This window comes from Vulpes vulpes, chromosome 9 (assembly GCF_048418805.1).
Source record: "Vulpes vulpes isolate BD-2025 chromosome 9, VulVul3, whole genome shotgun sequence".
In the NCBI taxonomy this organism is placed as follows: domain Eukaryota; kingdom Metazoa; phylum Chordata; class Mammalia; order Carnivora; family Canidae; genus Vulpes; species Vulpes vulpes.
The window spans coordinates 96939344-96966059 of record NC_132788.1 but is presented as its reverse complement, the minus strand read 5'-3'; the positions used below and the strand labels follow the sequence as shown (position 1 = coordinate 96966059).

The 26716-nt window shown below is 46.0% G+C and overlaps 1 protein-coding gene across 10 annotated transcripts in view; it reads left to right on the top strand.

Annotated features, from left to right (window-relative positions):
* The window catches only part of GATAD2A (GATA zinc finger domain containing 2A), a 107140-nt gene that overhangs the window by 50735 nt on the left and 29689 nt on the right, over positions 1-26716 (top strand). For 6 of the 10 annotated variants that reach the window (XM_025989410.2, XM_072721116.1, XM_025989415.2 and 3 more), the window contains one exon: positions 15733-16001. The exons of 2 other annotated variants lie outside the window; for them this stretch is intronic. In XM_025989410.2, coding sequence (XP_025845195.1) covers positions 15733-16001 — 269 coding nt within the window. The remainder of the gene's footprint in view (positions 1-15732; positions 16002-26716) is intronic. 2 more of the 10 variants (XM_072721120.1, XM_072721117.1) reach the window with 1 other exon arrangement.

Here is a 26716-nt window from a genome sequence, read left to right as displayed (position 1 = left end):
ACAGAGGGAGATAGATATCATTTTTGTGTCTCAGCTGAGAGCTAAAAAAGAGGGTAGTTCCCAGAGGGGGGCGGAGGGTGGGGGAAGAGCCTTGTAGGCAGAGAGAGCAAGAAGTGCAAAGGCCCTGGGGTGGGAGTGAGGTTGACTGTCAGAGGAAAGCCAGAATGTCAGTATGGCATAATAGTATGGGGTCAGGGTGGGGTGGTACAGAATAGCAGGAGACAAGTTCAGAGAGGCTGACCTGACCTCAAGGCTGTGGTGAGGGCCTTGCTTTTACTTTGAATAGTATCTTTTAAAAAAAAAAATTTTTTTTTTTATTATTCATTTATTTATGAGAGGCAGAGACACAGGCAGAGGGAGAAGGAAGCTCCATGCAGGGAGCCCGATGTGGGACACGATCCCGGGAAACTGGGATCACGCCTTGGGCCGAAGGCAGGAGCTAAAGCACTGAGCCACCCAGGGATCCCCTTAAATAGTATCTTTTACAAAAGGACCACTTAATGGGATATCCTCAAACCCAACTCTGCTGTTCCCAGAGATTGTTGTAGGTATCTGAACAACTCCATACCCAAGGAGTACATTTCCACTCACAGGGTAGAGGCTCCACAAGTGGGATTTGTTTCCTCTCTTACAGCTGTTTAGAAAGTGCTGAGAGAACTTTTCGTTGATAGGAATTATTTCTTAGTCCCATGGGCTTTATTGAGACCAGAAACTTAGTTGGTCCTAAAAGTAGTAGTTAGTTGGTCCTTACATTTAGGACCAACTAAATTTCTCTGCTGGCTCTGATCCTCCTGGGGCATTTGCCACGGTGCTGTGATACCACGGAGTATGTACAGGGAGGAGCTTAACAAGAGAAGCCCAGGAAAGGCCTCCAGGTGTTACCATATTGCTGGGCACCCTGATGAAAATGACATAAGAGGCACGCTTGGTTCCCCCACTGTTTACTCCTTTCTCCTCCTAGGAACAGAGGTGACTCTTTTGGTCCTTCCTACCATTGTCTGTGCCAAAACCTCCCTGCCATTGCCAGCCACGGCCTCAATGGAGCTAGTGGTTAGAGCTGTATCTTGGCCCTGAGGGAGTTGGCACTGAAAGGGTTAAGGCATCCCATTTTGTGATGTGACACCCCATGGGCACATTGCAGATGGCATGAAATGGCAGGTGTAACCCTTTGTAGGCCATGAAGGCACATGGCCCAGGAGGCAGCTGGGAAGGAACAGAGGGCTGTTCCTTTCCCATGGGATGCAAATGTAGCCAACTAGCCCTCAGAGTGACATCCCCACCAGGGGGACTCCTCGTTACTGTTTCCCTGTAGACATTTAATATTGCTCAGATTGCCCTTCATAGGCAGTACCTTTGTTTCTGTGTTGTGTGTTTCTCTAATAGCATCTATTTCTCTCTGACTGCAGAGTTGGGCTTTGGCCCAATGGCCCTGGCTGCTGGCCGTTCAGACGCCCTTGTGGGGCCACATCCAGGTGGGTGGTGTTGGGTGTTCATTAGGTACTTTGAGAACAAACACAAAAGCCAAGTCTTATCTCCAGTATGAGCCTGGACAAGCTACTGTAGTTTTAAAGACACTTGCTACCAGTTCTCCCCCTCTTAACATGTGATCAGTGTTTAAGTGTACTTTTCTTCTGTGTGCTATGGCAAGAGATAAAGATGGGCTTTCTTCTGGGAAAGGGTGCTCAGAAGCCAAAGCATGGGGCTTGGGTGCAGATCTGTATAATCCACATTATTCCGTTTTCAGAAGTTTGCAGGAGATTGGCTGTGTCTGAGGGAAGATAAAAATATATTCCCTATACTGTCTTCCTAGGATAGGACCTGTGCTTTTTCAGTACCTGAGCCGCCACCTCCCCTGTTCTCCCATGACTCCAGGGAGGGAGGTTGGAGTCTGGGGACCCGACATCCCAGACTTGGCCCTGTACATCCCTGGGGCAAGTTTGAGCAGCCTGGTGAACTGTCAGCACCCTTGTGACCATCTTTTTTCTGGAGGTTTTGTCCCAAAGCCTGCTTTGTTCCCACACGCTCTGCTGGAGTGAGCTACTACCAGTGCTGTGTTCTTTACTGTGCTGTCTGTATGGGATTTGTGTTTAGGAATCTGAAGACCATTAAGGTTTTGTCTGTATATTGTTGATGGTCACCACTTAAGTGTGTTAAAAGTTTCTGCTGTCCGGATTAACTTTGTTAAATATATTCCCAAACATTAATTCAGAGACATCATTTACAAATTTTCCACCTAAAAAAATCAGATTATAAATGTGTGTTTATTTGTAAATGTGAAAACCAGAGGTGCCAATTCTTTTTAAACTTTTCAGTCTTAAAAACTTGTTTCTCTGGATGGTTCTTGAACCAAGAACTGAAGGTGACTAGATAGATAGAAGCATTTGTTGTGGCCTCTCTCGGATGACCCCCACCCTCTTGGTGGTAATGGGCTTATATTTGATGGATCATTAGCATTTCAGAGGGAGCACATTGTGTGGGCATACCTGGGATGTTTTAAGTGTCTTGTTAGGAGGAGACTGAGATGCTCCTGAACTTTAACCTTCCCTTTTCACTCTTGGTCCAAGCTGAGCACTGCATTTATAAATGATGTCTTTTCCCAAAAAGGTTAGATAGAGAGCACTTGTAGGGACTAGGGGCAGAGTGGTTCCTTGAAGAGTGCTCAGTTCTTGGTGCTCAGATTGACTTGTTTGATGGAATGACTGGAGGCACTTTATGTTGTGTGTATGTGTCTTTGGAACATACTCTGCCGTTTCACAGCTCTTAGGGCTTCCTTCCACCCTGTCCTTCAGGACCCAGTTACAGGTTCCAGCCCGTACAGTTCCTCACTCTCATTGGCTGATGGCTGGTCCTGACCTCCACCCCAGCCCCAGCCCCAGCCCCTGGATTCTTAAAGGGTACCTGGTGCCCAGGGAAGTCCAGGGGAGGCCCTGTCGTCACTGAGAGCCTCTCATACTGAATAGAAGCGGTCTCTGTAACAGGATTCCTTCTACACAATTTCATCCCATTTAAAAAACAATTGTTGAAAGTTTTGATCTTCTTTTATTTGCTTTTGTTTACTTTCCTTTGGAGATGGGTTTTCACGCACCTGTTTATTTCTGCCACTCTGTCTTTTCTAGTATTTTTTCCCTTCCTCCTCTATCTTTACAAGTCCAGATTTTGCCTTGGAAGCCTAGCTCTAATGAAGCATTTGTAGATTCTTCCCTTCCACCAGCATGGTGAACTCTTTTCTGGTGTTGACTTTTAGTAAAAAGGAGATTAGTACATAGATTTCACAGCCTTTACAAGGTCTGTGCTCCCATGAAGGTAGGGACCCTGAGCTATTCTTCCTATCCTCCACAGAGCAGGCACCACTGGGTCACTGGTCCCTTGAAGAGGTCACTGTCTGGTGCTGTATCTGTATTTTTTTTTTTTTTTTAAGATTTTACTTATTTATTTATGAGAGAGGAGAGAGAGAGACATAGACATATGCATAGGCAGAGGGAGAAGCAGGCTCCATGCTGAGAGCCTGATGGGGGACTTGATCCCAGGACTTCAGGATCATGCCCTGGAGCTGAAGGCACATACTCAACTGCTGAACCACCCAGGTGTCCCTAGTAACCGTATTTGTTAGGAGCCTATTAGCATCCACATCCTACTGGGCCACACAGGCTATAAACTAGGATATGAGATGTCCTAGGTGGTTAGTAACTGACCAGGCTCTTTATCGTGTAGAAGTTCCCTTTTGGGTTCAGGCATTACTCCTATAAACAGCAGTAAAGAGTGTTTAGTTCTCTGCCTTCTCTGGAAGCTTAACTTACTGTATGCACAAAGTAGAAATGAGCATGGTTGCAGTGCTGGTGATTTGAATATGTTCTGCTACTCCAACCAAGTGTGAAATCATTTGTCTTGGACGGGGCTTGGGGATGTGTGAGCTAAAGTGGCTGAGGTGTATGGGGGGATCCATGTGAGGCGCTGTAGGGCTCTGGGTTTCTTCATGTGCTTTAGAAGTTGGAGATTTTGGTCCCTGTGTCTAATCTCATTTTCATACTTCAAGGTTTTACTTTTTGAGACAGGTGGATCAGGAATTAAATGGACACTGATCACCCACAAGAACTGATGTTTTGTTCAGAATTGAACAAAGAAAGACGTTTTCTGAGATAATTGGGCAAGATTTGGAATGGGAGGAGGGAATAAAAACTGCACATGTGTGAGTGCATGTATGTGTGGGTGCATGTGTCCATGAGTATGCATGAGTGTGGGTGCACATATATGTATGTTTGTAGTGCAAAGTTGCTTGGTGTGGTGCAACTTTGGGGAGTGGGGAGATAATCTTTCAGTGCCCCAGTTTCCCATGTCCTCCTACCAATAGGCTATTTTTTTTTTAAGGTTTTATTTATTTATGCATGAGAGACACACACAGAGAGAGAGACAGACAGACAGGCAGAGGGAGAAGCAGGCTCCCTGAAGGGAGCCCGATGCGGGACTCGATCCCGAGACTGCAGGATCACACCCTGGGCCGAAGGCAGTCGCTAAACCGCTGAGCCACCCAGGCATCCCCCAGTAGGATGTCTATTGAGTGAGGTCAAATGATCCCAAGTCTGGGGCTTCATCTGTTCTTGTCCCCTTTCCTCACTTCTCACTACCTTCAGCCTCCCCAGAATCCAAAGGCCAGGCACCGTGGCCATTGGAGGTTGCAGTGTCCACCTTGTGAGAAGCCTTTGAAAGAGTGACTAAGCCCTTTCAACAGGACAGAATATGTTGGTCATGTGTCTCATTTTTATTTAGGGGTTGTCCACCTGGTGAGCTGTGTTGGCTGCTCTTTTTTTTTTAATTCATGAGAGACGGACGGGCAGAGACACAGGCAGAGGGAGAAGCAGGCTCCATGCAGGGAGCCCGACGTGGGACTCAATCCCAGGTCTCCAGGATCAGGCCCTGGACTGAAGGCGGCTCTAAACTGCTGAGCCACCCGGGATGCCCAGTGTTGGCTTCTTTTAACACAAAGCAGAAGGCTCAGAAAACTAGCATTGAGCCCCAGGTCCAGGCAGGCCCAGTGTTCAGATAAATGTCAGCAGAAATGAAGGACCAAGGTAGTGACTGGGTGGAGTCTGAGTCCCTGACAGGTTGCCAGAAAGATCCCTGGGGTTCTATTGCTGTCCCCAGGCTGGGGTAGGCTATGGAGCTGCAGCTGCAGGCAGAATGTACCAGGTGAAGATCATGATTGCTCAATGATATCTATCCATTCTGTGGGACAGGACACAGGTTGTAAGGCTGTCTTAGTGCTGCCTGTCTGCCCAGGACCTGCCCTAGAGTGAGACAGTTGGGGACACTGGTATGGACCTGCATCCTCCTGGTCCCCAGAAGGGATGCTCCCCACCTCCCTTCTCGAAGTTTCCCTGGCACAGATGACCCTTTTTTCCCTAGCCCTCAAGGGGTGAAGGTGAGTCCTGGTTACATGGAGAAGTCAGGACCTATAGCTCCCTTCCTACCTCAGGGACCCCCGGTCTCCAGCATATCAGCCCTAGTGTGCTCACGTCACTTTGTGTGTCAATGCAAACATCCCTATTTCGAGAGGGCTCATCCCACCCCCTCCCAGCCCTGGGCCCCTTAAGGTCTTTTACATCCCCTTATGCTTTTCCTTAGAGCTTTGGTCTGATCCTCAGGCATGAGTGCTGAGGAACCGCTTGCTTTTATAACTGGGTTCAAGTTTTAGCCACTGCAGTAATTGAGTTTATAGCACACAATTTCCTTATACGACGGACCTATTTATTTTGAGAGTGTGTAGGGCTTTTAGGATGGTATAAAATTGACCCGTATAGTAAGATAGGCTGACCCTTTGGTGAGCTCTCTGCCCTCAGCACTTTTTGAAACTAAATTTCTTTTGGCTTGTCAAAAGAGTGAACCTTGAGTCCTGGGCTCAGATTAAATTTACATGTTCAAGTCCTTTTTTTGAAACCTGTCCTCTGTAGTGAATTCTCTGATAATGCTTGTTTTGGATAAGCAGATTTATTCAACATCATTGATATATTAAGGCACAGTTGGAGCATGACACACACATTGTATGTAGTTATGTACAATTTTGTCCGGGAGTAATGCCATGTTCAGGTTAGGGGTTGGGAAACTATGATCCACAGGCTGGTGGTCTGTTTTGGTAGATAAAGTTTGGTTGGGACACAGCTATGCCCGTTTGAGGATGTACCGTTACAGCTGCGGAGCTGAGTAATCAGGACAGAGACAGAATGACCTGGAGAGCTGAAAATATTTACTGTATTCCTTTAAGAAAAAGTTTGCCAACTCCTGCAATAGGTGAATCCAGAAAATTGCTCCCAGCTAAAAGAGCACCTGATACTACACAAAATGGAAATGAACACATCTCAGATATGCACCAGGCCCCCTCGAGGCCATACCATTTTTCTCTGGGGTCAGACACCCTCATTCCAGCATGTCACAGTAAGAAAATAGCCACAGCAAATGCCAGATCTTCCTTCAGGTTGAACGGTCAGGCTTCAGGTAGCATTTGTGTATTTCTTGGTTGTTTAACATGCTACCATTTAAAAATCAGGCTCCTGTCTTTTTTTTATGTCATGATGAAGTTTTGGGGTGTTGCGTATCTAACCCTGTTGCTCCCATAGCCCTTTGTTTCTATTGCACAATTTGCAATATGCTCTGGTTTTTAAAAAATGCATATATGTTGTGCTCCAGCAGAATTCACTGTATTTTGAAGGCAAACAGCAAAAGGTGTGATCTCACTCAACAACATAAAGTTGTAATCATTTAATATTTCATTTGGACCCTGTGAGTGAGAGGTCAAGACCAATTTCTTACTTGTGAGGAGCTCCCAGTATTCTTTGGAAAGCTCATATGTGACTCTGGGTTGTTAATGAGGTTTTTCAACTGGGACTGTCTGGAGGATGGGCTTCAGTTCCCAGCATGTCTCACCCATTGGCTGTGTGACTACCACCTGCTTCAGTTTCCCCACCTGTACGATGGGGGCAGATGATGGCACTTACCTCACAGGTGGTTATGAGGATCATCTGAGGTGATCCATGTGGGGTAAATGCTCAGTGATAGGTGTTTTGCTCTTAAAAGAAGACCCCATGTTTCTGTTAACAGGGGAGCGATAAACTTGGGTCACAATCTAAGTAAGGATCATGTTGAAACAGCTTGAGGTGTCTGGACCAGCCTCCTTTCCCCTATTGGGAGCTCCTCTTCGTAAAACCTGTATTTATTCATCATGTTTGTCATCTACCTGCTGTGATTGGACACTCTTCTCTTCCAGGGTTAGGGACATATAAGAACTTTGACACTGAGGCCCAAACAGTCCTATGGGACAGGTACCTATAGCCTGTTACCTGGTAGGTGGTGGTGATGTCTGACTATGGGGTTCCATAGCTTCTAGCTTCAGAGTCTTCCCTGGCCTGACCCTGGGCAGGGCAAATCTTAATTCTCTAGGCACGGTTCCCTGTCATTTGAGGATGAGAGGGGAGGATGGCTGTTTTATCTTTCTACTCACTAGCTCATGCATCATGTTAGCCCCACCATGTGCTGTTCACTCCAGATGAAAACAAACCATTTAAACATGATTAACAAAAGGCCTTTTGACCATATAGTGGAATGTTCACAGTGGGCAGCTTGTGAGAGTGCCAGGTGGAAAGAGGAGTGAGTGGTGGACCTGGGTTTCAGGCCCAGACTCTTTGCCTGCTTAGACTTGGATTTCCCCACCTTAGATGACCTGCTCCTCTTCAACAAGCACAGGCTCTTAGTGAGTGGTAGCTATCACCTCCAGCATGTGTGGGTATACCCTCGCCCTGGTCACAGGACTGCTGCAGAGAGGTCTCCCTAGTATCCTCTTAGCCTAGATCTTTGAAGACCCAGGCATCTGGACCTAGTGCCTTCTTGATGATGTTTAAGAGAGAAAACACCTGTATTTTTGGCATATCTTAGGTTTTCAGATCACTAAAGGTTAGGAACCCAGCTTCGGTGAGTAGTAAGACTTAATTCTCCTTCTGAGCAAACCTATAGCACAGGACTCACTGTTATCTCCCTTCCTCTGCCTGAGAGCCTCCTGCTCAGTGGCTTGGCCCTTTCTGTTCTGCTTAGACCATCTCCCCAGATTCCTGTTCCTCTCTCAGCCTCAGTCTATGAGACTCTGTCTCTTTACATTCAGCCTACAGAAAGTCTGAACACGAGTTTTTTTTTTTTTTTTTAAGATTTTATTTATTTGGGACGCCTGGATTGCTCAGTGGTTGAGCCTCTGCCTTTGGCTCAGGCCATGATCCCGGGTTTCTGGGATCGAGTCCCACATTAGGCTCTATGTCTGCCTCTGTGTGTGTCTCTCATGAACAAATAAAATCTTTAAGAAAAAAAAAATTTTTTTTTTTTTTTTAGGAACTTATATCAAAGCCCTGTGTGCTTGTGGTCTCACACTTGTTTGTTTGTTTATTTTTAAGATTTTATTTATTTATTCGTGAGAGACCAAGAGAGAGGCAGAGACACACACAGGCAGAGGGGAAGCAGGCACCATGCAGGGAGCCCAACGCTGGACTCCAGGATCAGGCCCTGGGCAGAAGGCAGGTGCTAAACCGCTGAGCCACCCGGGCTGCCTGAAAAAAAAAAAAAAAAAATTATTAGGAGAAAGAACGAGCAGTGAGGGGGGCGGGGGGGGAGAAGCAAATTCCCTGCTGTGACCAGGAAGCCCAATATGGGGCTCAATCCCAGGACCCTTATTATCATTTTTAATATTTTATTTATTCATGAGATACACAGAGAGGCAGAGACATACAGGCAGAGGGAGAAGCAGGCCATTCAGGGAGCCCGACATGAGACTCGATCCTGGGTCTCCAGGATCAGGCCCTGGCCTGAAGGTGGCGCTAAACCGCTGAGCCACCCGGCCTGCCCAATCCCAGGACCCTTAGATCATGACCTGAGCCAAAGGCAGATGCTTAACTGACTGAACAGCACAGGTGCCCCTAACGCACAGTTTTTAGTGAAAGTACTTGTATGCTTCATTTTGACCTATAGGGCAAACCCGAGGAATTGTACATTTCATGAGGCTAATTTACAGAAATGTAGGTTTAACTCCGTACCATGTACTGAACCCGTATTATTTTGCTTCACACTGAATATGAAGGTGAATGGGAAAAAGAAGTTTCTGCTGTGGAAGAGTTTAGCGACAAGCTGGGAAAAGAGATGAAGCTGCAGAGTAGTATAGGGATTGTTGCTCTGGGCATGAGGATGAGGAACTGTGTGAAACATGAGGTCCCTTAAAGTGAGCCCACACCCCTTGCTGTTGCCTGGTGGACATTCAGCACACCTGGTAACCCAGATGTAGAAGGTGGGCTGTGAGGATAAGATGAGGGTTTGGGGTTTACTGCTTAGAACTTGAGAGTCTCTTTAGTGGCGCAGAGGGTGTACTCTTAAGCTACATAGGCTCTTGCTAATATGGATAGGAAAGTCAGTGGCAGCAACCCTTCTCAGTCCACTGAAGGTTGCATTAAGTTGTCTTAAGTTCTTGGTTCTGCCTGTTGGAGGAGCCAGCCTTATGATATCCCTATATTACAGAACACCCTCCAGCCTGGGAGCACTTCCTCCAAAGGGCGGTCTTCCTTTGTCTCACTCCCACTACATTTGTCCTTTCAGTTTTCAGCGTTTGCATGTGGAAATGTTATTTTATGTAGCTCTCCTTTTTATCTTTGTGTTCTTTGAATATAAGACTGATATGAAATCATCATTTCATACAGAAATTTGAATACAGAAAGTGAAAGTTTCTTAACAATTTATTCTTCAGAAATGAGTGCTGTGGCTTTTAGCCCAATTTCTTTCACTTTTGATTTTCATAAGCTTTTTCAATATTTTTTTTCTGAAGATAAAAGCTTTTTTAAGCCATGTGAATGGTATTACACTATCCTGCAATTCGATTTTCTCATTCAAGTTATTCTAACATCATGTATCTCTTCACATAGTATGTAGTATGTCTATGAGGTATGCTTAGGTAAACTGAGGCTCAAAGTAACAAGGTCCCTTAGTCAGTTGTTCCCTGAGACCTGGCTTCTGTTCTTTGTTGTGTTTGGTAGTAGAGGCCAGCTGTTGAAATCATCCTATATCCCAAGTTAAATTACATCCCTTGTACTCGGCCTTACCAGGGTTGGATGTTTAAAACTTGAGAACTGGTGTCCTTAGTGTGAGTTGCTTCCAGAACACAGCCACTGCATTCCTGTTACTATCACTCAGATGCATCAGGAAGTGGCTCAGGACTCAAACAGAGTGAGGTCTCATTTTGGAAGGGAAGACATGTGCCTGTCAGCCAGAGGCTGCTGACACCAAAGTAGAGCTTGGCTGTTCTCTTCCCTGGCCCCTCCTCAGGTGCCTGAGTTTAACTCTCAAGAATGGGGGACGGGAGGAGCCTCCAAAGGGTGGGTAGAGGGTGTACAGGTCCTGGGCTCATCTTCCCAGAGCTTCCTCAGATGTTGTCTTGAGGAAGGAGGATGGATAGGATTCTTGGGTTCAGGCAGGAGACAAGGGGGAGGTCCTGCAGGGGGGCAACACAGCCCCAGCCTCAGGACCACCAGGGCACAAACATCCACCTGCATTGTACATTGCTTGGGGGCACTCTAGTGATGGGTGCCTAGCTGAGGCCTGATGGAACTACCCACCCAGCAGAGCCTATGTGTTGAGTATGGAGTGAGGCCAGTGTCTGGATCTCATTGTTGCCCAGCGTGGCATCTGATGCTTCACAGGCCCTTCTTCCTTCCTGACAGGAAAGGGTGCCCTGTGCTGCCAAGGACAGTGGCTGCCCCATGTGTAGGCCTCCACCTGTCAGCAGATCCTCAGCCTCTCTGTGTGGGTCTGGTAGACTCATGCTCAGCATGTCCAAACTACCTTGCTCCCAGCCTTTTCCCAGATCTGCTCTTTCCCCATCTCAGAAAATCGATTCCATCTTTCCAGTTGCTCAGGCAAAAACAAACAAAACAAAGCAATTCTTTCTCACCTCTCATCCAGCTGTTGGCATGTTGTGTTGTCTGTATCCTCTAAAGTACCCTCAATATTTGGTCATGTCTTCTCACTGCTCAGTCTCTTTCCCATCCTGAGCCACAATATACAAAAGCCTCCCAAAACTGCTCCCCACAAAACCCCCTTCTCTAGTCTATCCGCAGATCAGCCAGATGATCCTTTAGAACAAATTGGATCTCCCCAAATCCCTCCATGCTCCTGCTGAGACAGTCCACACTTAGTACCCTCTTTCCTCCACCTTCTCATGCTCACTCTTCTCTGAGCTCTGGAAAGAGCACCCCAGGTCCACTATTCTGATCATCGGCTCAGTCACTTCTCCCAAGCGCATTTCGCTAAGTATTTTTCTTGTGCTTGAAACAGGAGTGTTACTGGTATGTTAGTAACAGTAGTATAAGATTTCCTAGTATGGATAGTACTAATGAGCTCCATGACTTGTGTTTCTTGACCCTTTTTTTTTTTTTAATTGTCAAGAGACATTTACTGGTGTTGTGTGCTCAACTTGTGTACTTTTTGTTGGTCTCCTGAATCTTGTCTAAAAATTCTGTTCCTACATCATTTACCTCTTTGGAGTGGTTTTAGAACAGATATTCCACCTGAGGTTCTCAGATTAGTAAGTGTGGCATTTTACTAAAATAAAGTAGGGGCACCTGGATGGCTTAGTTGGTTAGGAAGTCGACTCTTGGCTTTTGGCTTCAGTCACGATCTAGGGGTTGTGATCTTGAACACATTAGGCTCTGTGCTCAGTGTGGAGTCTGCTTGGGATTTTCCCTCTCCCTTCCCTTTTTGGGTACATGTGTGTGCACACTCTCTCTCAAACAAATAAAATAATTAAAATAGCTTTTGGTAAAGGCAGTTACAGTTTGCACTGACCCAAAGCCCTATGTCATCATTATACCTATGCTCTGATGGCACCTTTGCTCTGGGATTGGTCTGTGCTATGCCTGTGTGCCTCTAGTATGGCTGCAACCTCCTTTCTTTGGGGCAAGGAAGACCTGAAGACCTGGGCTTCGTCCTGCCACCTCTGCCCACCCAGCTCTAAGGATTTATTAGAGCAGGTTTTGCTTGACTTGGTTGTGTTTGCAGAGAGTGAGAAGAAGGGGCTGAGGCCACCTGGGTTCCAGCCCTGCTTCCTGGGTAACAAGCCTGTGCCTTGGGCAGCCTTGCAGCCTTGGGAACCTCACAATTACAGTGGGCATACTGCTGTCAGGATCTGCCTCTGCCTGCAGGTAGCAGCCAGCACAGGATCCTCCTTCAGTAAGAGGGAGCTGTTCTTTGTGGGCTGGCAATTCCTGAATGGACCTGTGGTAGAAGCTCTGTTATCTTTCCCTTCATTCTACCCTTACTGGCCAACGATTCTGAAGCAGATCCTAATTTGCTATCACAGTAATTCAGTCTCTTCACCTGCTCTTTAGAAAGTATTCCAGTGTACCTCCTCACTGCTTTTTTTGCAGAAATTGTAGGTCATGCTTCATTCCTTGATTATGCTTCATTCCTCAAGGCTTGTTTCTTCCCTATAGCTTTGTGGCTGATTCTGGGTTCGTGCCTACGGGTTGGTAACCACTAGACCTAAATTGTGGGGGGACTGGTCCTTCTTGCTCAGAGGAGGGAGGAACCATTCTGAACTAGTATCTGCCCTCCCCAGGAGCAGATGTGCCATGTGGCCTTTAACTCAGCCACTTTGCTGTGGAGTAGGCTCCACCCAAGGTGGGAAATGGAGTGCAGAGCTGGAGACACCCTCTTGCCATGTCCCTTCCAGCTATGCTAGTCCTTTCTGTGGTGGGGGAGGGATGTAGCAGCCCCCCCCCCCCCCCCCCCCCCAGTGCCCTGCCAGAGCCAAAGAGGCTTGGAGCTGAAGGAGCAAGGCATGTGTGCGCTGCTAGGATGACTATTGGTTCTGGGGTTGGGAGAGTTCCAGCCCCTCAGCTTCAATGTGAGCTACCCTGACACTGCGCACAGAGCATAAGCAGGCTGTGATGTGGGGACCCTGATCAGCTACCCAAACTGGGGTGCTCTGGGGGAGTTCTATGGCCCAGGGTGGTCACTGGGGCTTGAAGAAGCAGTCCTCCTGTGGGTATGAGGCTCTGCTCTGGCCCTTTGTTTTAACCCAGTGACAACGAAGTGAGGTCACTTGGGCACTACCTTGCCAGTCTGGTGACCTGGCACACAGTGACCTGATTGTTGAGGAGTGTGTGTGTCCCCAGTCTGTGTGGGCAGCTGAGAGGAAGGACTTCATGTAGGGTCTGGGTTTGGATGAGTTTCATGGATTGGAGCCGGAGCTTAGAAGGTCAGAGACTGGCTGGCAGGGTGAATGAGTAGATAAGGATGCCAGGCTGGAGCAGAGGCAGAGTGGGGAAGTACACAGAGTGTTTGAGTACAGGATTGGGAGGAGGGGCATCCTCCACATCCACCTCAGTCTCTCTTCTCCTCCAGTGGGTACCAGGCCAGACTAGGAGCTTCTCCTTTAGAGACAGAATTTCTTCTGACTCTAGTGGGGGTCCTCTTTGCCTCTTTCTGGTTTCGTCTCCTCTCCTCTTTGATCCTGAGAGGCTCCTCTCTGGTCCTGGGAGCACAGCTACCGGCTGTCCAAGACAGCTACTGAAATTGTTCCTCTTGTGTAATTCCCCAAATGTTTGACGAGCTCCTGTTTTAGTCAGTCCTCAAAAGGAAGATGACCCATGCCTCCCACAGTGAGGGAGGGGTGGGGGAGAATGATTGACACTCAGGGCAGTGACTTATCTGCAGTTTCACAGAGACAGAACTGATAGACCTAGTGAGCAGACTGACACAGGGTTTGTCGTGAAGGTATATCAAAGAGGGACAGAAGCCATAGAGCTTTAGGCTAAGCGGAACATGGGGGCATCCCTTGTTTTCTCTTAGGAGACCATACTGACACAGAGAATGGGAGGAGGGGATGGGGGATGTTTAGGGGGTGACTGGGACTGAGCACTTGGTACAGACAGGGCAGGTGGCAGGTATGAGCTAGGATGCCAGGAGGGATTGGGGGCAGATGGAGGTTTTGTTGATATCTCATGCCCTTGAGCTTCAGAGTTCTCCAGCCCCACCCGCCATCAGCATGGATGGGGAGCATGCTAGGGGGGTGACATGACCACCAGGAGACTTGCTCAATTTGACCTTTTTGGACTGCCTATAGGAGCAGATATCTGGGTGCCCTGGCCAGGCCACATTGGCCTGACATGTATGTATATGGGTGACTCTGCCTTATGAGCCAGGAGCAGCTGTCAGTTTCCTTCCTTTCACTCTTTAAGTTGACCAAAGAGGCCATTGGGGCAAAGCCCTGCACTATTGATCATTTGTGAAATTGGCTCCTTAAGAAGGTTGTGAGTGTGTCCCATATATAATGATAATGGCCCTTTATTGCCCTGTGTTGCCCCAGCCTCCCAGGAGGTGGGCTCCAGGATGGGATGACTGGCACTCCCCAGGACAGGTTTCCCAGAGTATTCACTGGTGAGGAAGCTGAGGGTGCCAGGTGCCCTGCCTGTATATACAGACAGAGCCAGGAGTCCTTCAGTACAGGCACACCACAGGTATGAATTGAGATTCTCTGAGGGGCCCATGGTGTTTTTCTCCATGGGCCCTGTGTTGGTACACGTGGATGCCTACTATCCTGTGTAGAACTGGCACTTTGGAAATTCTAGAGCTTGGTAGCTAAATTCTTTTTTGTCCCTCCATGAACTCTGGCTTGGCTTTTTAGACCCTGCCTCTCTTGCAGTCTTATTTCCTGTGTCCTGCCTTGTTGGGACATCAAAGCTGGGCTCGGAGTGGCTCCTTTAAGAGCGAGCGCTTGTGTCCCAGACTCTGTTGTGGAATGCCAGCAGCCTCCCTGCAGACAGACATCACTGTGATGTCCTCCGTCCTCCGTCCTGTCTCCGTGAGGGTTAACAACACTTCAGCTTGTTGTCTGGAACCGGTTCAGACTGGTTTTCTGGAAAGTGCTTTGTCTCTCAGACTGAATCCTGGGAAGGGTCATGTGGAGCCCAGTGATGTCATGGGATCAAAAACTGACTCAGCTGTTTTTTTTTTCTTCTTTTCTTTTCTTTAAATCAAGATATGTGTGTGCTGCAGGTACAGGGTGCTGGCACGGTGCTGGACCAGCTCTCACCCCACTCAAAGTTTACCTCGCTGGCAGTCAAAGGGTTAAACGTCTCTCTCTCTCTCTCTCTCTCTCTCTCTCTCTCTCCCCCACACACACACCTTTCTCACACACACGCACACACACACACACACCCAGAGGTGAGCAGGGTGTGAGGAGGCTGTCCCTCACTAAAAGGGAGAAGGGTCAACCTGAGTACATTGTGGGGCTGGACCCTGGGCAGTGACCATGCTCCTGGGATAGAGTGGTTTCCCTTTGCCGGATTCCAGACACCTCCAATCCTAGGCAGGTACTCAGAATCCCATAGGCAGGGAATTCAGATCTAGAACAGTTTTCCTCTATTTGCTTTTGAGTTTGTAACATGTTTATCCTTCAGATAAACAACCACTTTCCATTATTCCTGTCCAGGTCCCCACAGGTCTCAGCTCCCCAGATGCTCAACTGATCCTGCCCAGCCTTCCCCAGGCAGTGAAGAAAGGTCCTGGGCAAACTTTATAGGTCTTGCATTTGTTCTACCTACTTCTGCCATCACCACGTGGCAAGGAAAACTCTTCAAGCTGACACTCTGAAAAGTTTCTAAGAAGGTAGCAACTTGGTTGTGCCAAGTTTAAATGTCATGTTTTCTCCTCCCAAAGTTCAGAATGACTGAAGAAGCATGCCGAACACGGAGTCAGAAACGAGCGCTTGAACGAGACCCAGCGGAGGATGATGTGGAAAGCAAGAAAATAAAAATGGAGAGAGGATTGTTGTCTTCAGATTTAAACACTGACGGAGACATGAGAGTGACGCCTGAGCCAGGAGCAGGCCCAGCCCAAGGGTTGCTGAGGGGGGCAGAGGTGACGGCCATGGGCAGATGCGAAGGGCAGGCGGGTGACGGGCCCGTGGACATGCGTACCTCATACAGGTGAGCAGGAGGGACCTGGAACCAGGTCTCCTGGGTGTGAAGAGGTGGTGAAATGGGCATGAGGCTTCCTTTCAGGCCTGCAGGAACCAGCTTTTTGGTGAGTTATGGTGAAGGTGGCTGTGGGTTCCAGTCCTGGCATTGCTGTGCTCTCCTGGACAGACCTCCCTACTAGGGCCTGGATGTCAGTGCAGAGGGTGTGGTTCTCATAGGAGGAGGGATAGTATTCTCCATTAGCTCCCCTGCAAGGCAGCAGGTCTTGACTAAACTCATACCTGTTGTCTGTTCAACTAGTGTTTTAGTTTGTAGGAAAACTTAGTTGTTAATTTTATTATATCTCCTTTATAGATCTGGGGTTCAGAAGGGCAGAGGTTCTACACATTTTCTGAGTCTCTGGGCTAGGCGCAGAATCTGGAGTCCAGCTCAGGGATACTTCTCACATGTGTCACCACTCCTCATATGCCTATGAAGGAAGAGTGACCTCCTCTTTCAACACATTATGAAGGAGGAGGTCACTCTGTTCAAGGCTTCTGTGGTGTGGTCTTTTGGTTTCTCCTTAGTCAATACTGACTACTTGAAGAGTAACTTTCCTGATCCTCAGCTTTGTGAGGTTCTTAAGGAAAAAATTTGAAAGAATAAAGCTCAGTATCATTCCTGTCATCTGTGCCCACCCCCTCCATTTCTTTACTCAGAAACATTCTTTTCTTGTAAGGAGAAATCTGGGCCTAGCATCTGCTGTCACTGCTCCCCTTGGAGCTCTGATGAGAGCCATTCTCTCCAGAATGTTCACACCTAAATGTCCTTTGAGCCAAATATGCCACAGTAGCTGTGTGGGTATGGGGATGGTTTCCTGGCCAGCTCTCATTAACCCCCTGGTCTTCCCCTGCAGACTCCCTTCCATGTTTGTTTGCCCAGGGTGGGGGATGAGGGTGAGGGTGGCAGGTACAGAGCCAGGGAAGTTGGGAGCACCTTCCCTTCCTATGAGTGTTAACTAACTCCACACAGGGATGACTCTACCCTGCACTCCTCATGTTAAGTTCATTTTGGAACCCAGGCTTTCAGAATCTTAAGGATTTCAGAAATCATCTGGCTTGACATTTCTCAGCTTTTTAATTCTTAGCTTTTTGAGATAAATGGGGAAATCCATCCCCTTCTATTGGGGAAGCATGTTAGTTTGAGAGAGTGGGTAGTGGGGGGTACTTTGTGTTTCTGCTATCCTAAAAGACCTTTTTCTGTCTGGCTCTGCTTTTTGCTGTCCCTGTTCTAAAACCAAAGGCCTCTTTTAAAGTTTCAGAAGTAAAACTTGTAAGTCTGGGCCTCCTTTCCCTCCCTCTGACTTGGTCCTCAGTAGGGTCTTAGGTGCTGTCTCAGGTAGCTGAGGAGGAGGAAGAGCCCTTGTTTGTGAGGATCATCTGGGTTCTTCTTGTGTTCCTGGGCACCTCATGGGCATTTTCTCCTGTAATCACCTTGCTCCTCTTCAGGGCATCCCAGTGGATTGTGAGGGAAAAGTTACCAGATCTTCCTGTTGACACAGCCTGGAGCTACATTTGGCTTCTGGGCCTCTTCCAGACTTTCCTCATTTTACATATTGACTTCCAACTTCCAACCCATGATTACTAGACAATGTAATGTTTTCTGAGGTTGATGGGGATAATATCCTTATGACACAAAAGATGCAAGGAAGCAGGGATCAGAGATTAACCCAAGCACACAGGGTAGGGGTGGACCTACAGGACTAGAGACCCCCCAGGGCACTCACAGAGTATGAAAGTATGGCTTTGGTGGCTGCCAGGCAAAGTTGGGGTCACATCATATTCCCTGGCTTATATGGAGCATATAGTCTTAATCTTTGTTTCTTCTTTAGTAAAATGGGTGATCATATCTGCCTTGAAGATTATTGGGTGACAGATGTGTACCCAGAATTGATCCTAGTGTGGGGAGGAAGTGTTGGTGACAACTGTCCTTCAGCCTTCACTCAAAATAAGATGTAGAGCTAGTATTTCCCTGAGTAGAATGTTCTGTTTAATTCATTTGAGAATTACAGTTGTGAGTTTTGACAAAAATCATAAGATCAGGTACCCCTCCCATCATAGGATCAAGTATTCTAAAATTGTAATCTGTTCTGAAATGAGTGGCCTCAGTTTCTATGTTAGAAACAGGCAGTCTTTGGATGCTTCTTGAGAGCATCTGGCTTGAAAACCTTCCTTTAGGAACCTCCTTGTATCACAGTATGATTGTTCCATTGGTTCCCAGGTTAGTGTGAAATCTCGCATTGGGCAGATCAAAAGGCACGGCTGTATCTAACCATAGTTTAGATTGGCTGAACTCTTTGGCTTCGGGTTCACTGAATTTTTATAGTACTAACATGCCAATTTTAGATTGTTGTGCTGAGAGAATTTCATTTTTGCTTTTAATGGAGAGATAGGACACATACTGAGAAGTACAGAAGGGTGCCACTTGATATATTTTCACAAACTGAACATATCCTTTTAGCTAGAATCAAGAAACAGAACCTTGAAGCCCCTTTATGCTTGCTTATTGTCACTACCCCAAGAATAACCATTTTCTTGGCTTCCAACAGCATAGATTAGTTTTTTCTGGCTTTGTATTTTACATTTGTATTTATTTATTTTTGATAGTCACACACAGAGAGAGAGAGAGAGAGGCAGAGACATAGGCAGAGGGAGAAGCAGGCTCCATGCACCGGGAGCCCTGTGGGATTCGATCCTGGGTCTCCAGGATCGCGCCCTGGGCCAAAGGCAGGCACCAAACCGCTGTGCCACCCAGGGATACCTGGCTTTGTATTTTAAATAAATGGAATTTTGCCGCCTATACCCTTGGCTTGCTTTCATTCACCATAGTGTTTGTGAGATTTACTCATGTTGTTGAGTTTAGCAGTATTTAATTCATTTTCATTGCTGTATAGTATTCTGTGTCTCGAATTTGGTTGTTTCAAAAGTACCTCATTTTCTTTCACGCTTTTTTTTTTTTTTTTTTAAAGATTTCTTTATTTGAGTGAGAGAGAGAGTGTGTGACTGAAAGCATGAGCAGCGGGGAGGGTCAGAAGGAGAGGGAGAAGCAAACTCTCAGCTGAGTGGGGAGCCCAACTCAGGACTCTGTCCCAGGACCCTGAGATCATGACTTGGGCTGAAGGCAGGCACTTAACCTACTGAGCCACCCAGGTGCCCCTTATGCTGTCTTCTCTTATGACTCAAATTAGGCTTGTTGAAAGGGAGTTTCTGGTGGCTTCCAGGAGAGAGAATTTTCTTTAAAGAAGTGGCTGGTAAATTGAAATCAGCAAGATAAAACCTTTTTTTTTTTTTTTTTTTTTTTTACTATATTGGGGTGATATGTAGCACATATAGGCAGACAAAGGGGTAAAATCCATTCTTTCCCTCTATACAGTTCCCCTATCTCTGGCAATTTTTCTGATTTAGGTTCCCAATTTGTGTATATTTATTTTCAAAATAAATCAAAGCTGGAGGGTAATTTCCAGCAATGATTGAATGAGGAGAGATATTCAGATTCCCCCACCACCACCACAACTATAAAACAGGACAGAAATTGGCCAAAAAATGTCAATCATTTCAGCATTGTGGAAATTGACCAGTCATACAACAATCTGAGAAGTGTTTGTGTTTTAGGAACTGCTGAACTTTGTAAAAATAGTGAGAATCAGTGGCATTTAGCCTGCGGCAACTTCCACACCCTCTCCCAGTTCTACTGGTAGGGAATTGTTCTGCCTGGCAGGTACAGGCTGTGAAGGCCAACCCCTTCTCTGGAGAAGTGAAAAGGGGCTCATTTATTTTAAGAGAGCTCTGGGCACAGCAGCCCTGCGCCTGTGACCTTGTTGGTTGAAGTGACAGTCTTAGAGATGGGCAAATGGGGAAGGACAGTGGCTCTATTAGTTAGCATAAGGTTGCAGTCATGGTTGGGGCAAGGCAAAAACTTATTTGAAAACATAATGATCAAAAACATATGTGAGGAGAAACTCATCCCAAGAAGCTCAACACAAACCTCAGGTAGCATAAATACAAAGTGATCTTACCTAGACACATCATAGTCAAGTTGTTACGAGCCAAAGAAAAAGAAAATCAGAAGTAGCGAGAGAAAAAGGACTTATCACATACAGGAGAGCAGTAATACGATTAATAGCCAGTATTTCACCCAAGACCATGGAAACCAAAAGAAGTTGAATTACATTCAGAGTACTCAAAGAAAAGTACCAACCTGGAATTCTGTGTCCAACAAAACTCCTTCAGAAATGTAGGCAAAAAAGACATTTTCAGATACAAATCAAGAAACCCTGTCACTGGCAGACCTGTCAGTTCTTCAGGCTGATAGAAAATGACATATTGGTAACTTGGGTTCCCAGGAAGAAATAAAGAACACTGGAAATGGTAAATATGTGGACTGATATAGAAGACTTTATTCTCATTTCTTCTTAAAACACATAACAGGGATACCTGGGTGGCTCAGCGGTTGAGTGTCTGCCTTTGGCCCAGGGCGTGATCCTGGAGTCCCAGGATTGAGTCCCACGTTAGGCTCCCTGCATGGAGCCTGCTTCTCCCTCTGCCTGTCTCTGCCTGTCTCTCTCTCTCTCTCTCTCATGAATAAATAAAAAAATCTTTAAAAAAAAGAAAAAAAAACCCAGCATGGTGTAAAGGGTTAACTATAGCACTGGTTATAAAAATAACCATTTCAGCTTTCTGGAAATTGACCACAGGCATACAAAAATCTGTTGTATTTCTAATGGTTACAGATACAACATGTCAGACAATGATAGTACAAAACAGAAGGAATGAGGGGGATCCCTGGGTGGCTCAGCGGTTTGGCGCCTGCCTTCGGCCCAGGACATGGTCCTGAAGTTTCCGGATCAAGTCCCACATTGGGCTCCCTGCATGGAGCCTGCTTCTCCCTCTGCCTGTGTCTCTGCCTCTCTCTCTCTCTGTGTCTCTCATGAGTGAATAAATAAAATCTTAAAAAAAAAAAAAAAGGAATGAAATGGAGCTCCATTATGGTAAAATTTTTACATTTTTCTAGAATCAAGTTAATTTGAAGTAGAGTGTGGTAAATTAACAAGATGATTATTGTAATCTCTAGAATAACTATTAAGAAAAATAACTTTAAAATAAAATCAGAAGAATTTGGTACCCTAAGAAATGTTTAACACAAAACTGTCAATGAGGAACAGAGGAACAAAAAAGAAATGTGTGTAGAATGCAACTAGCAAAATGTAAATCCAATCATATCAATTATTGTGTTAAATATGAGTGGTCTAAACACCCCAATTATAAAGACAGAGATTAGGACGCCTGGTGGCTCAGTTGGTTAAGTATCTGCCTTCGGCTCAGGCCGTAATCTGGGGTCTTGGGATCAAGTCCCATATCAGGATCCCCGCTCAGTGGGGATCCTGCTTCTCCCTCTTACCTCTTCCCCTCCCCCTGCTTGTGCTCTCTTACTCTCTAATAAATAAGTAAAATCTTTAAAAAAAAAAAAAAAAAAAAAAAAAAAAAAAAAAAAGCCAGATCCAGCTTAATTATATTGTCTCTAAAAGACACTCCTTAGATTTAAGGACGCTTAGCATCTTTGGTATAATGATAGGAAAAACTATACCATAAGTAACTATAGGAAAGTTAGCGTGTATCCATGTCAGATAAAATAGACTTTAAGACCCCCCCCCCAAAAATTAACTAGAGCCAAAGAGGGACATTTTATTATAAAATATCAGGGAGACATAACAGTCATAAATGTATACGCACCTAACAACAGAACCCAAAATACCTGAGGCATAGACTGATAGAATTGATTGTAGAAATAGATAAGTTATCAGTTATAGTTAGAGAATTCAGTATTCCACTCTTAATAATTTATAGAACAACTAAAGAGAAAATTGGTAAAGTTCTAGAAGACTTGAAGAGGATTAGCAACCCATTTGGCCTAACAGGAATCTATAGAACACCTGGTAACTACAGAAAACAGAATATGTCTTTTTTTTTTTTTAAATTTTTTATTTATTTATGATAGTCACAGAGAGAGAGAGAGAGGCAGAGACATAGGCAGAGGGAGAAGCAGGCTCCATGCACTGGGAGCCCGATGTGGGATTCGATCCCGGGTCTCCAGGATCGCGCCCCTGGGCCAAAGGCAAGCGCCAAACCACTGCGCCACCCAGGGATCCCCAGAATATGTCTTTATACATGCTCATGGAACATTCTCCAGGGTAGACCAAATGCTGGGCCATAAAGCAAGTCTCAAAGATGGTTGTTTAAAATAATAACAAGTATTGATGAGGATGTGGAGAAGGTGGAACCCTCATACTTTGCTGGTGGGAATGTAAAATGGGGTAACAGTTTGACAGTTTCTTAAAAAAGTTACACATGAACTTACAACATGACCCAGCATTCTATACAAGGAATATAACTCAAGAGAAATAAAAATATGTGTCCACACAAAGATATGTGGGTATTCATAGCATCATAATTCATAATAACCAAAAAATGGAAATAATCCAGATAACCAGGCAAGGATAAATAAAATATGCTATATCCATGTATTGGATATTACTATTCAGAAATTAAAAAATGGGGCACCTGGGTGGCTTGGGTTGATCCTGGGGTCCTGGGATCGAGTCCCGTATCAGGATTCCCGCATGGAGGCTGCTTCTCCCTCTGCCTATGTCTCTGCCTTGCTCTGTGTCTTCCGTGTATAAATTAAAAAAAAAAAAAAAAAATTTTTTTTTTTTTTTTAAACGAACTATTGATACATGCTGCAGCATGGATAAACCTCAGATTCACCATGCTGGTGGGGAAACAACAGACCCAGAGACTGCATGTTGCATAATTTCATCTACAGGGAATGTCCAAAATAGACTTAATATAGAGACAATGATCAGTGGTTGCCTGAGGGCTGGGGCGGGGGCAGGTGGGACCGGTGATTAGCATCTCATGGGTACAAGGGAACTTTTGGCGGTGCAGTGGTAGATGTATTCTAAAATTGGATTGTGGTAATGGTTGCAAACTCTAAAGTTATTAAAAATCATTGAATTGTACTACAGTGAATTTTAGTGTTTGTAAATTATACCTCAATATGGACATTTAAAAAATAAATGAGGTTAAAATAGTTTAGGTTCTGTTCTGACATCCATAAATGTGCTCACAGAAAAACAAAAATCCATGGAGGTGGAAGTTGAGCCAGCTGGTCTTGTGAGACCAACCCAAAGGTCATAGATACATGCCTGCCTTAACCTACCAGGTAAAACAAATTAGGACTCTTAGAAGAGGCTAGAGCTGGGGCAGACAGAGGAAGTTATGTTGGGTTCTCTGTTTTGTTTTTGTGATAAGTAGATTCTACTCCTGTATTTTCCCATTGAGAATCTCTGTTACAAATTGTTGATCTTTAGAAATAATCTGGGCTACGCACAAGTAAGAACAACCCTCCCTTTGGGTGGAAGAACATTTAACTAAAGAAAACATGAATCTCTTCTTTAGAGGTTTTGTACCTGTAAGGTGAGGACTGGATGTCTTGTCACTCTGGGCCTTTGTGGTATGGGGGCTCCATGAACAGCCACTCCAGTGCTTTACTGAAAATGTGTTTGTGTATGCCTTTTTCTGAGATTTAGCTCTCCCTGGGTTGTTAGCATGCCAGGACCAGGCTGACTCTCTGACCTGCACTGTGGTGATCTCTGAGATAGAAATGATAGGACAAGGTCTGATCACAGCCACTTTCTGGTGTACTGTAATATGAACAATGTGCAGAAGTCTTCAGGAAAAGGACTAGAAGTTAAGCTAACTAGAAGTTAAGGGGCATGACTCAGCTGGGGGTGGAAGTCCAAGGGCGCCAAAGTAGATCATCTCTACTTCCTCATTTTACCTGGGAGGAAACGTGACTGAGGCTGTGACTCAGGCTCCCTGGGGCCCACGGGTGGAGCAGTGGCAGACCAGTAGGCCAGCTTCCACCTCTCAGTTGCTTGCTACATGGGCCTCAGTGGCTATAGATGTCCTGATGACTTCTGGTCCTGGGTTCTGTTGGGGTGTGCGACCTTTGGGTAGCTGCCTGTTTTCCCCCTCTCTCCCCATCCCTCTTTGCATCATGCATCTCATTTGCTACAGGATGGGGTTTCACTCTTACCAAGGGCCTACCCTGTGGGTAAAAGGGGCTCCTATCTGCCATCAAGAGGCCCACAGCCTACTGAGGGTGGGCAGTAGCATCTGAGCCCTTAGAGCCATTCCTGACTTTAGTTTTTCTGGCTTTCTGCCTCTGTAGTCAAGCACTTGCGAACTTAGACTGAAAATGCATTAAAAGCGCCCTCTGTTTATTACCTGTCCTGCAAAGCAGGGTCCTTTTGTTAAATCTGATGTTCTTGATGATAGAATCACTATCCCATTTTTAGAGACTTTGGCATTTACCAAGGGAGCTGTGGGGGTGACACAGCTATAAACTTTTGTGCCCAGGGACGTTACTACTCATCATTTGGTATTAAAACAGGGCTTAGGGGTGCCTTGGTGGTTCATGGTTGAGCGTCTGCCTTTGGCTCAGTGCATGATCCCGGGTCCGGGGATCGAGTCCTGCATCTGGTGCCCTGCGAGGAGCCTGCTCCTCCCTATGTCTATGTCTGTGTCTATGTCTGTGTCTCTCTCTGTCTCTCTCTCTACCTCTCATGAATGAATAAATAAAATATTAAAAAAAAAAAAAAAAAAAAAGAACAAGGCTTAGTTGTCCTGCAGTGGAGTGGAGTCTTGTATATGGGCACATCATCCACACTCATGTCAACGCCTGAGTTATTTTCCAAAGCAAAAATGAACCTGAAAGTAACATAATGGTGCAGCCACCTGTTTGTAATGTGGAATTGTATGGATAGCCTTGTTCTGTTCTATGTAGAATGGAGCCTGCAGGTAAAGGTGTGCATCCCTTAACTTATCCAAGATGACTCCCTAGGTCATAAGTAGAATTCTTGTGGTTTGGTGATGCTTTTTACAAGCAGCCTCTTGTGAGAGGAAGAATAAATACTGGGGTTGCCTGCCCTGTGAGGAGGTAAAGCCCAGTGAGCCTCTCCTGGTGTGTGTTTCACCTGTGTAGTCCAAAGCCTTATCAGGATATAGAACCTAGTCATCATCATAAAGAAGAGCCGTTTATACATTTCCTGTCCTTCTTGACTGGGTGTACTCTCTCACCTTAGACTAATCTTGCCTCTTTTCAGAGGTGAATTCTAGAAATGGAATCATGGCATGTGCTCAGTGGGTTCTGGCTTTTCCCATGTGCTTTGGGATTCATCCCTACTGTATGTACCAACATTTTCTGAATGTCTTCTGTGTGGTTCTGCACAGTGTATCCACTTACCTGTCCATAGGCACCAGGCAATCTGCAGTTTGAATCTGGTGTGAGTGCAGCTACTGTGACCATTCTTACAGGTCTTTGCATGGGCATCAATCCTCATTTATCTTGCTAAATACTTAAGGGTTGAATTGTTGGGTCATAGAATACGTGCATGTTGAATTGTTTTAAAGAAATTGCCAGACCTTCCCCCCAGAATGTCTGGACTGTCTGACTCACAAGTGTGGGGGTTCAGCTGCTTAATTCTCAATTTGGTATCGTCATTCTTTACAGATTTCGCTACGAAGAGGTCTGGGTCCAGGTTCTGACCTGGTTGTGTGCCTGTCACCTTTTTCCTGTGGTGATAGAAGGGTGATTGTTGCTGCCCTGGCTGCCTTTGTGGGGATGGAAAAAGGATCCTCTCTCCAGCCATGTAGTGACCTGAGCCCCCACTTATCACAGCCTGGCCAGCTGTCTGCTGGAATATGTGTGTGTGTGTGTTTTTTAAGACTTTATTTATTTATTTATTCATGAGAGACATAAACAGAGAGGCAGAGACACAGCCCGAAGTAGAAGCGGGCTCCTCACAGGGAGCCCAGCACTGGACACAGGGAGCCCAGCTCGGACAAAGGCAGACACTTAACTGCTGAGCCACTTAGGCATCTCTGGAATGTGTGGGGTTTTTTTGTTTTTTTGTTTTGTTTTGTTTTGTTTTGTTTTGGAATGTGTGTTCTTGAGTGAGTTGGGTGAATGTGACACAGCTGTGGGGGGTATGATGGCTTAGGTTCTTGCACAGCCTAGGTAGGTGTGGTTGTGACCCTCACCCTGGCTCTCTGACAGTCTTCCTCATGGGGAAGGAAGATTCACACTCACACCCTCATGTATGAGAGCTTTGGAAGTGCTTCAGCCAGATGCTTCTTTTCCTTCTGTGTGACTACCGTTACCCTGAGTCTGGGGACTCTTCCACTCTTGGGGAAGGCTCTCTGGGGCCCAGCCCCTCCCTAGCACCTGTTGTGGCCTGGCTGCTGCCTTTCACTTGCTAATTCATTGTCTTTATTGCTGGGTGACTTTTAGGAGAGGCTGGGCAGTCTTGGGCTGCAGCTCCATCAGCTCCAACTAGAAGTCTCCATAGCCTGCTTGCTTTTCTTTCTTTCTTTTCTTTTTTTTTTTTTTTTTCTTTTCTCTTTCTTTCTTTGGTTCTATTTATTTATTCATGAGAGACACACACACGGAGAGAGGCTGAGACACAGGCAGAGGGAGAAGCAGGCTCCATGCAGGGAGCCCAACGTGGGACTCCATCCCAGGTCTCCAAGATCACACTCTGGGCTGAAGACTTGAAACCACTGAGCCACCCGGGCTGCCCACCTGCTTGCTTTTCTTAGATATCTAGCACACAGGAGCTGAGAGGT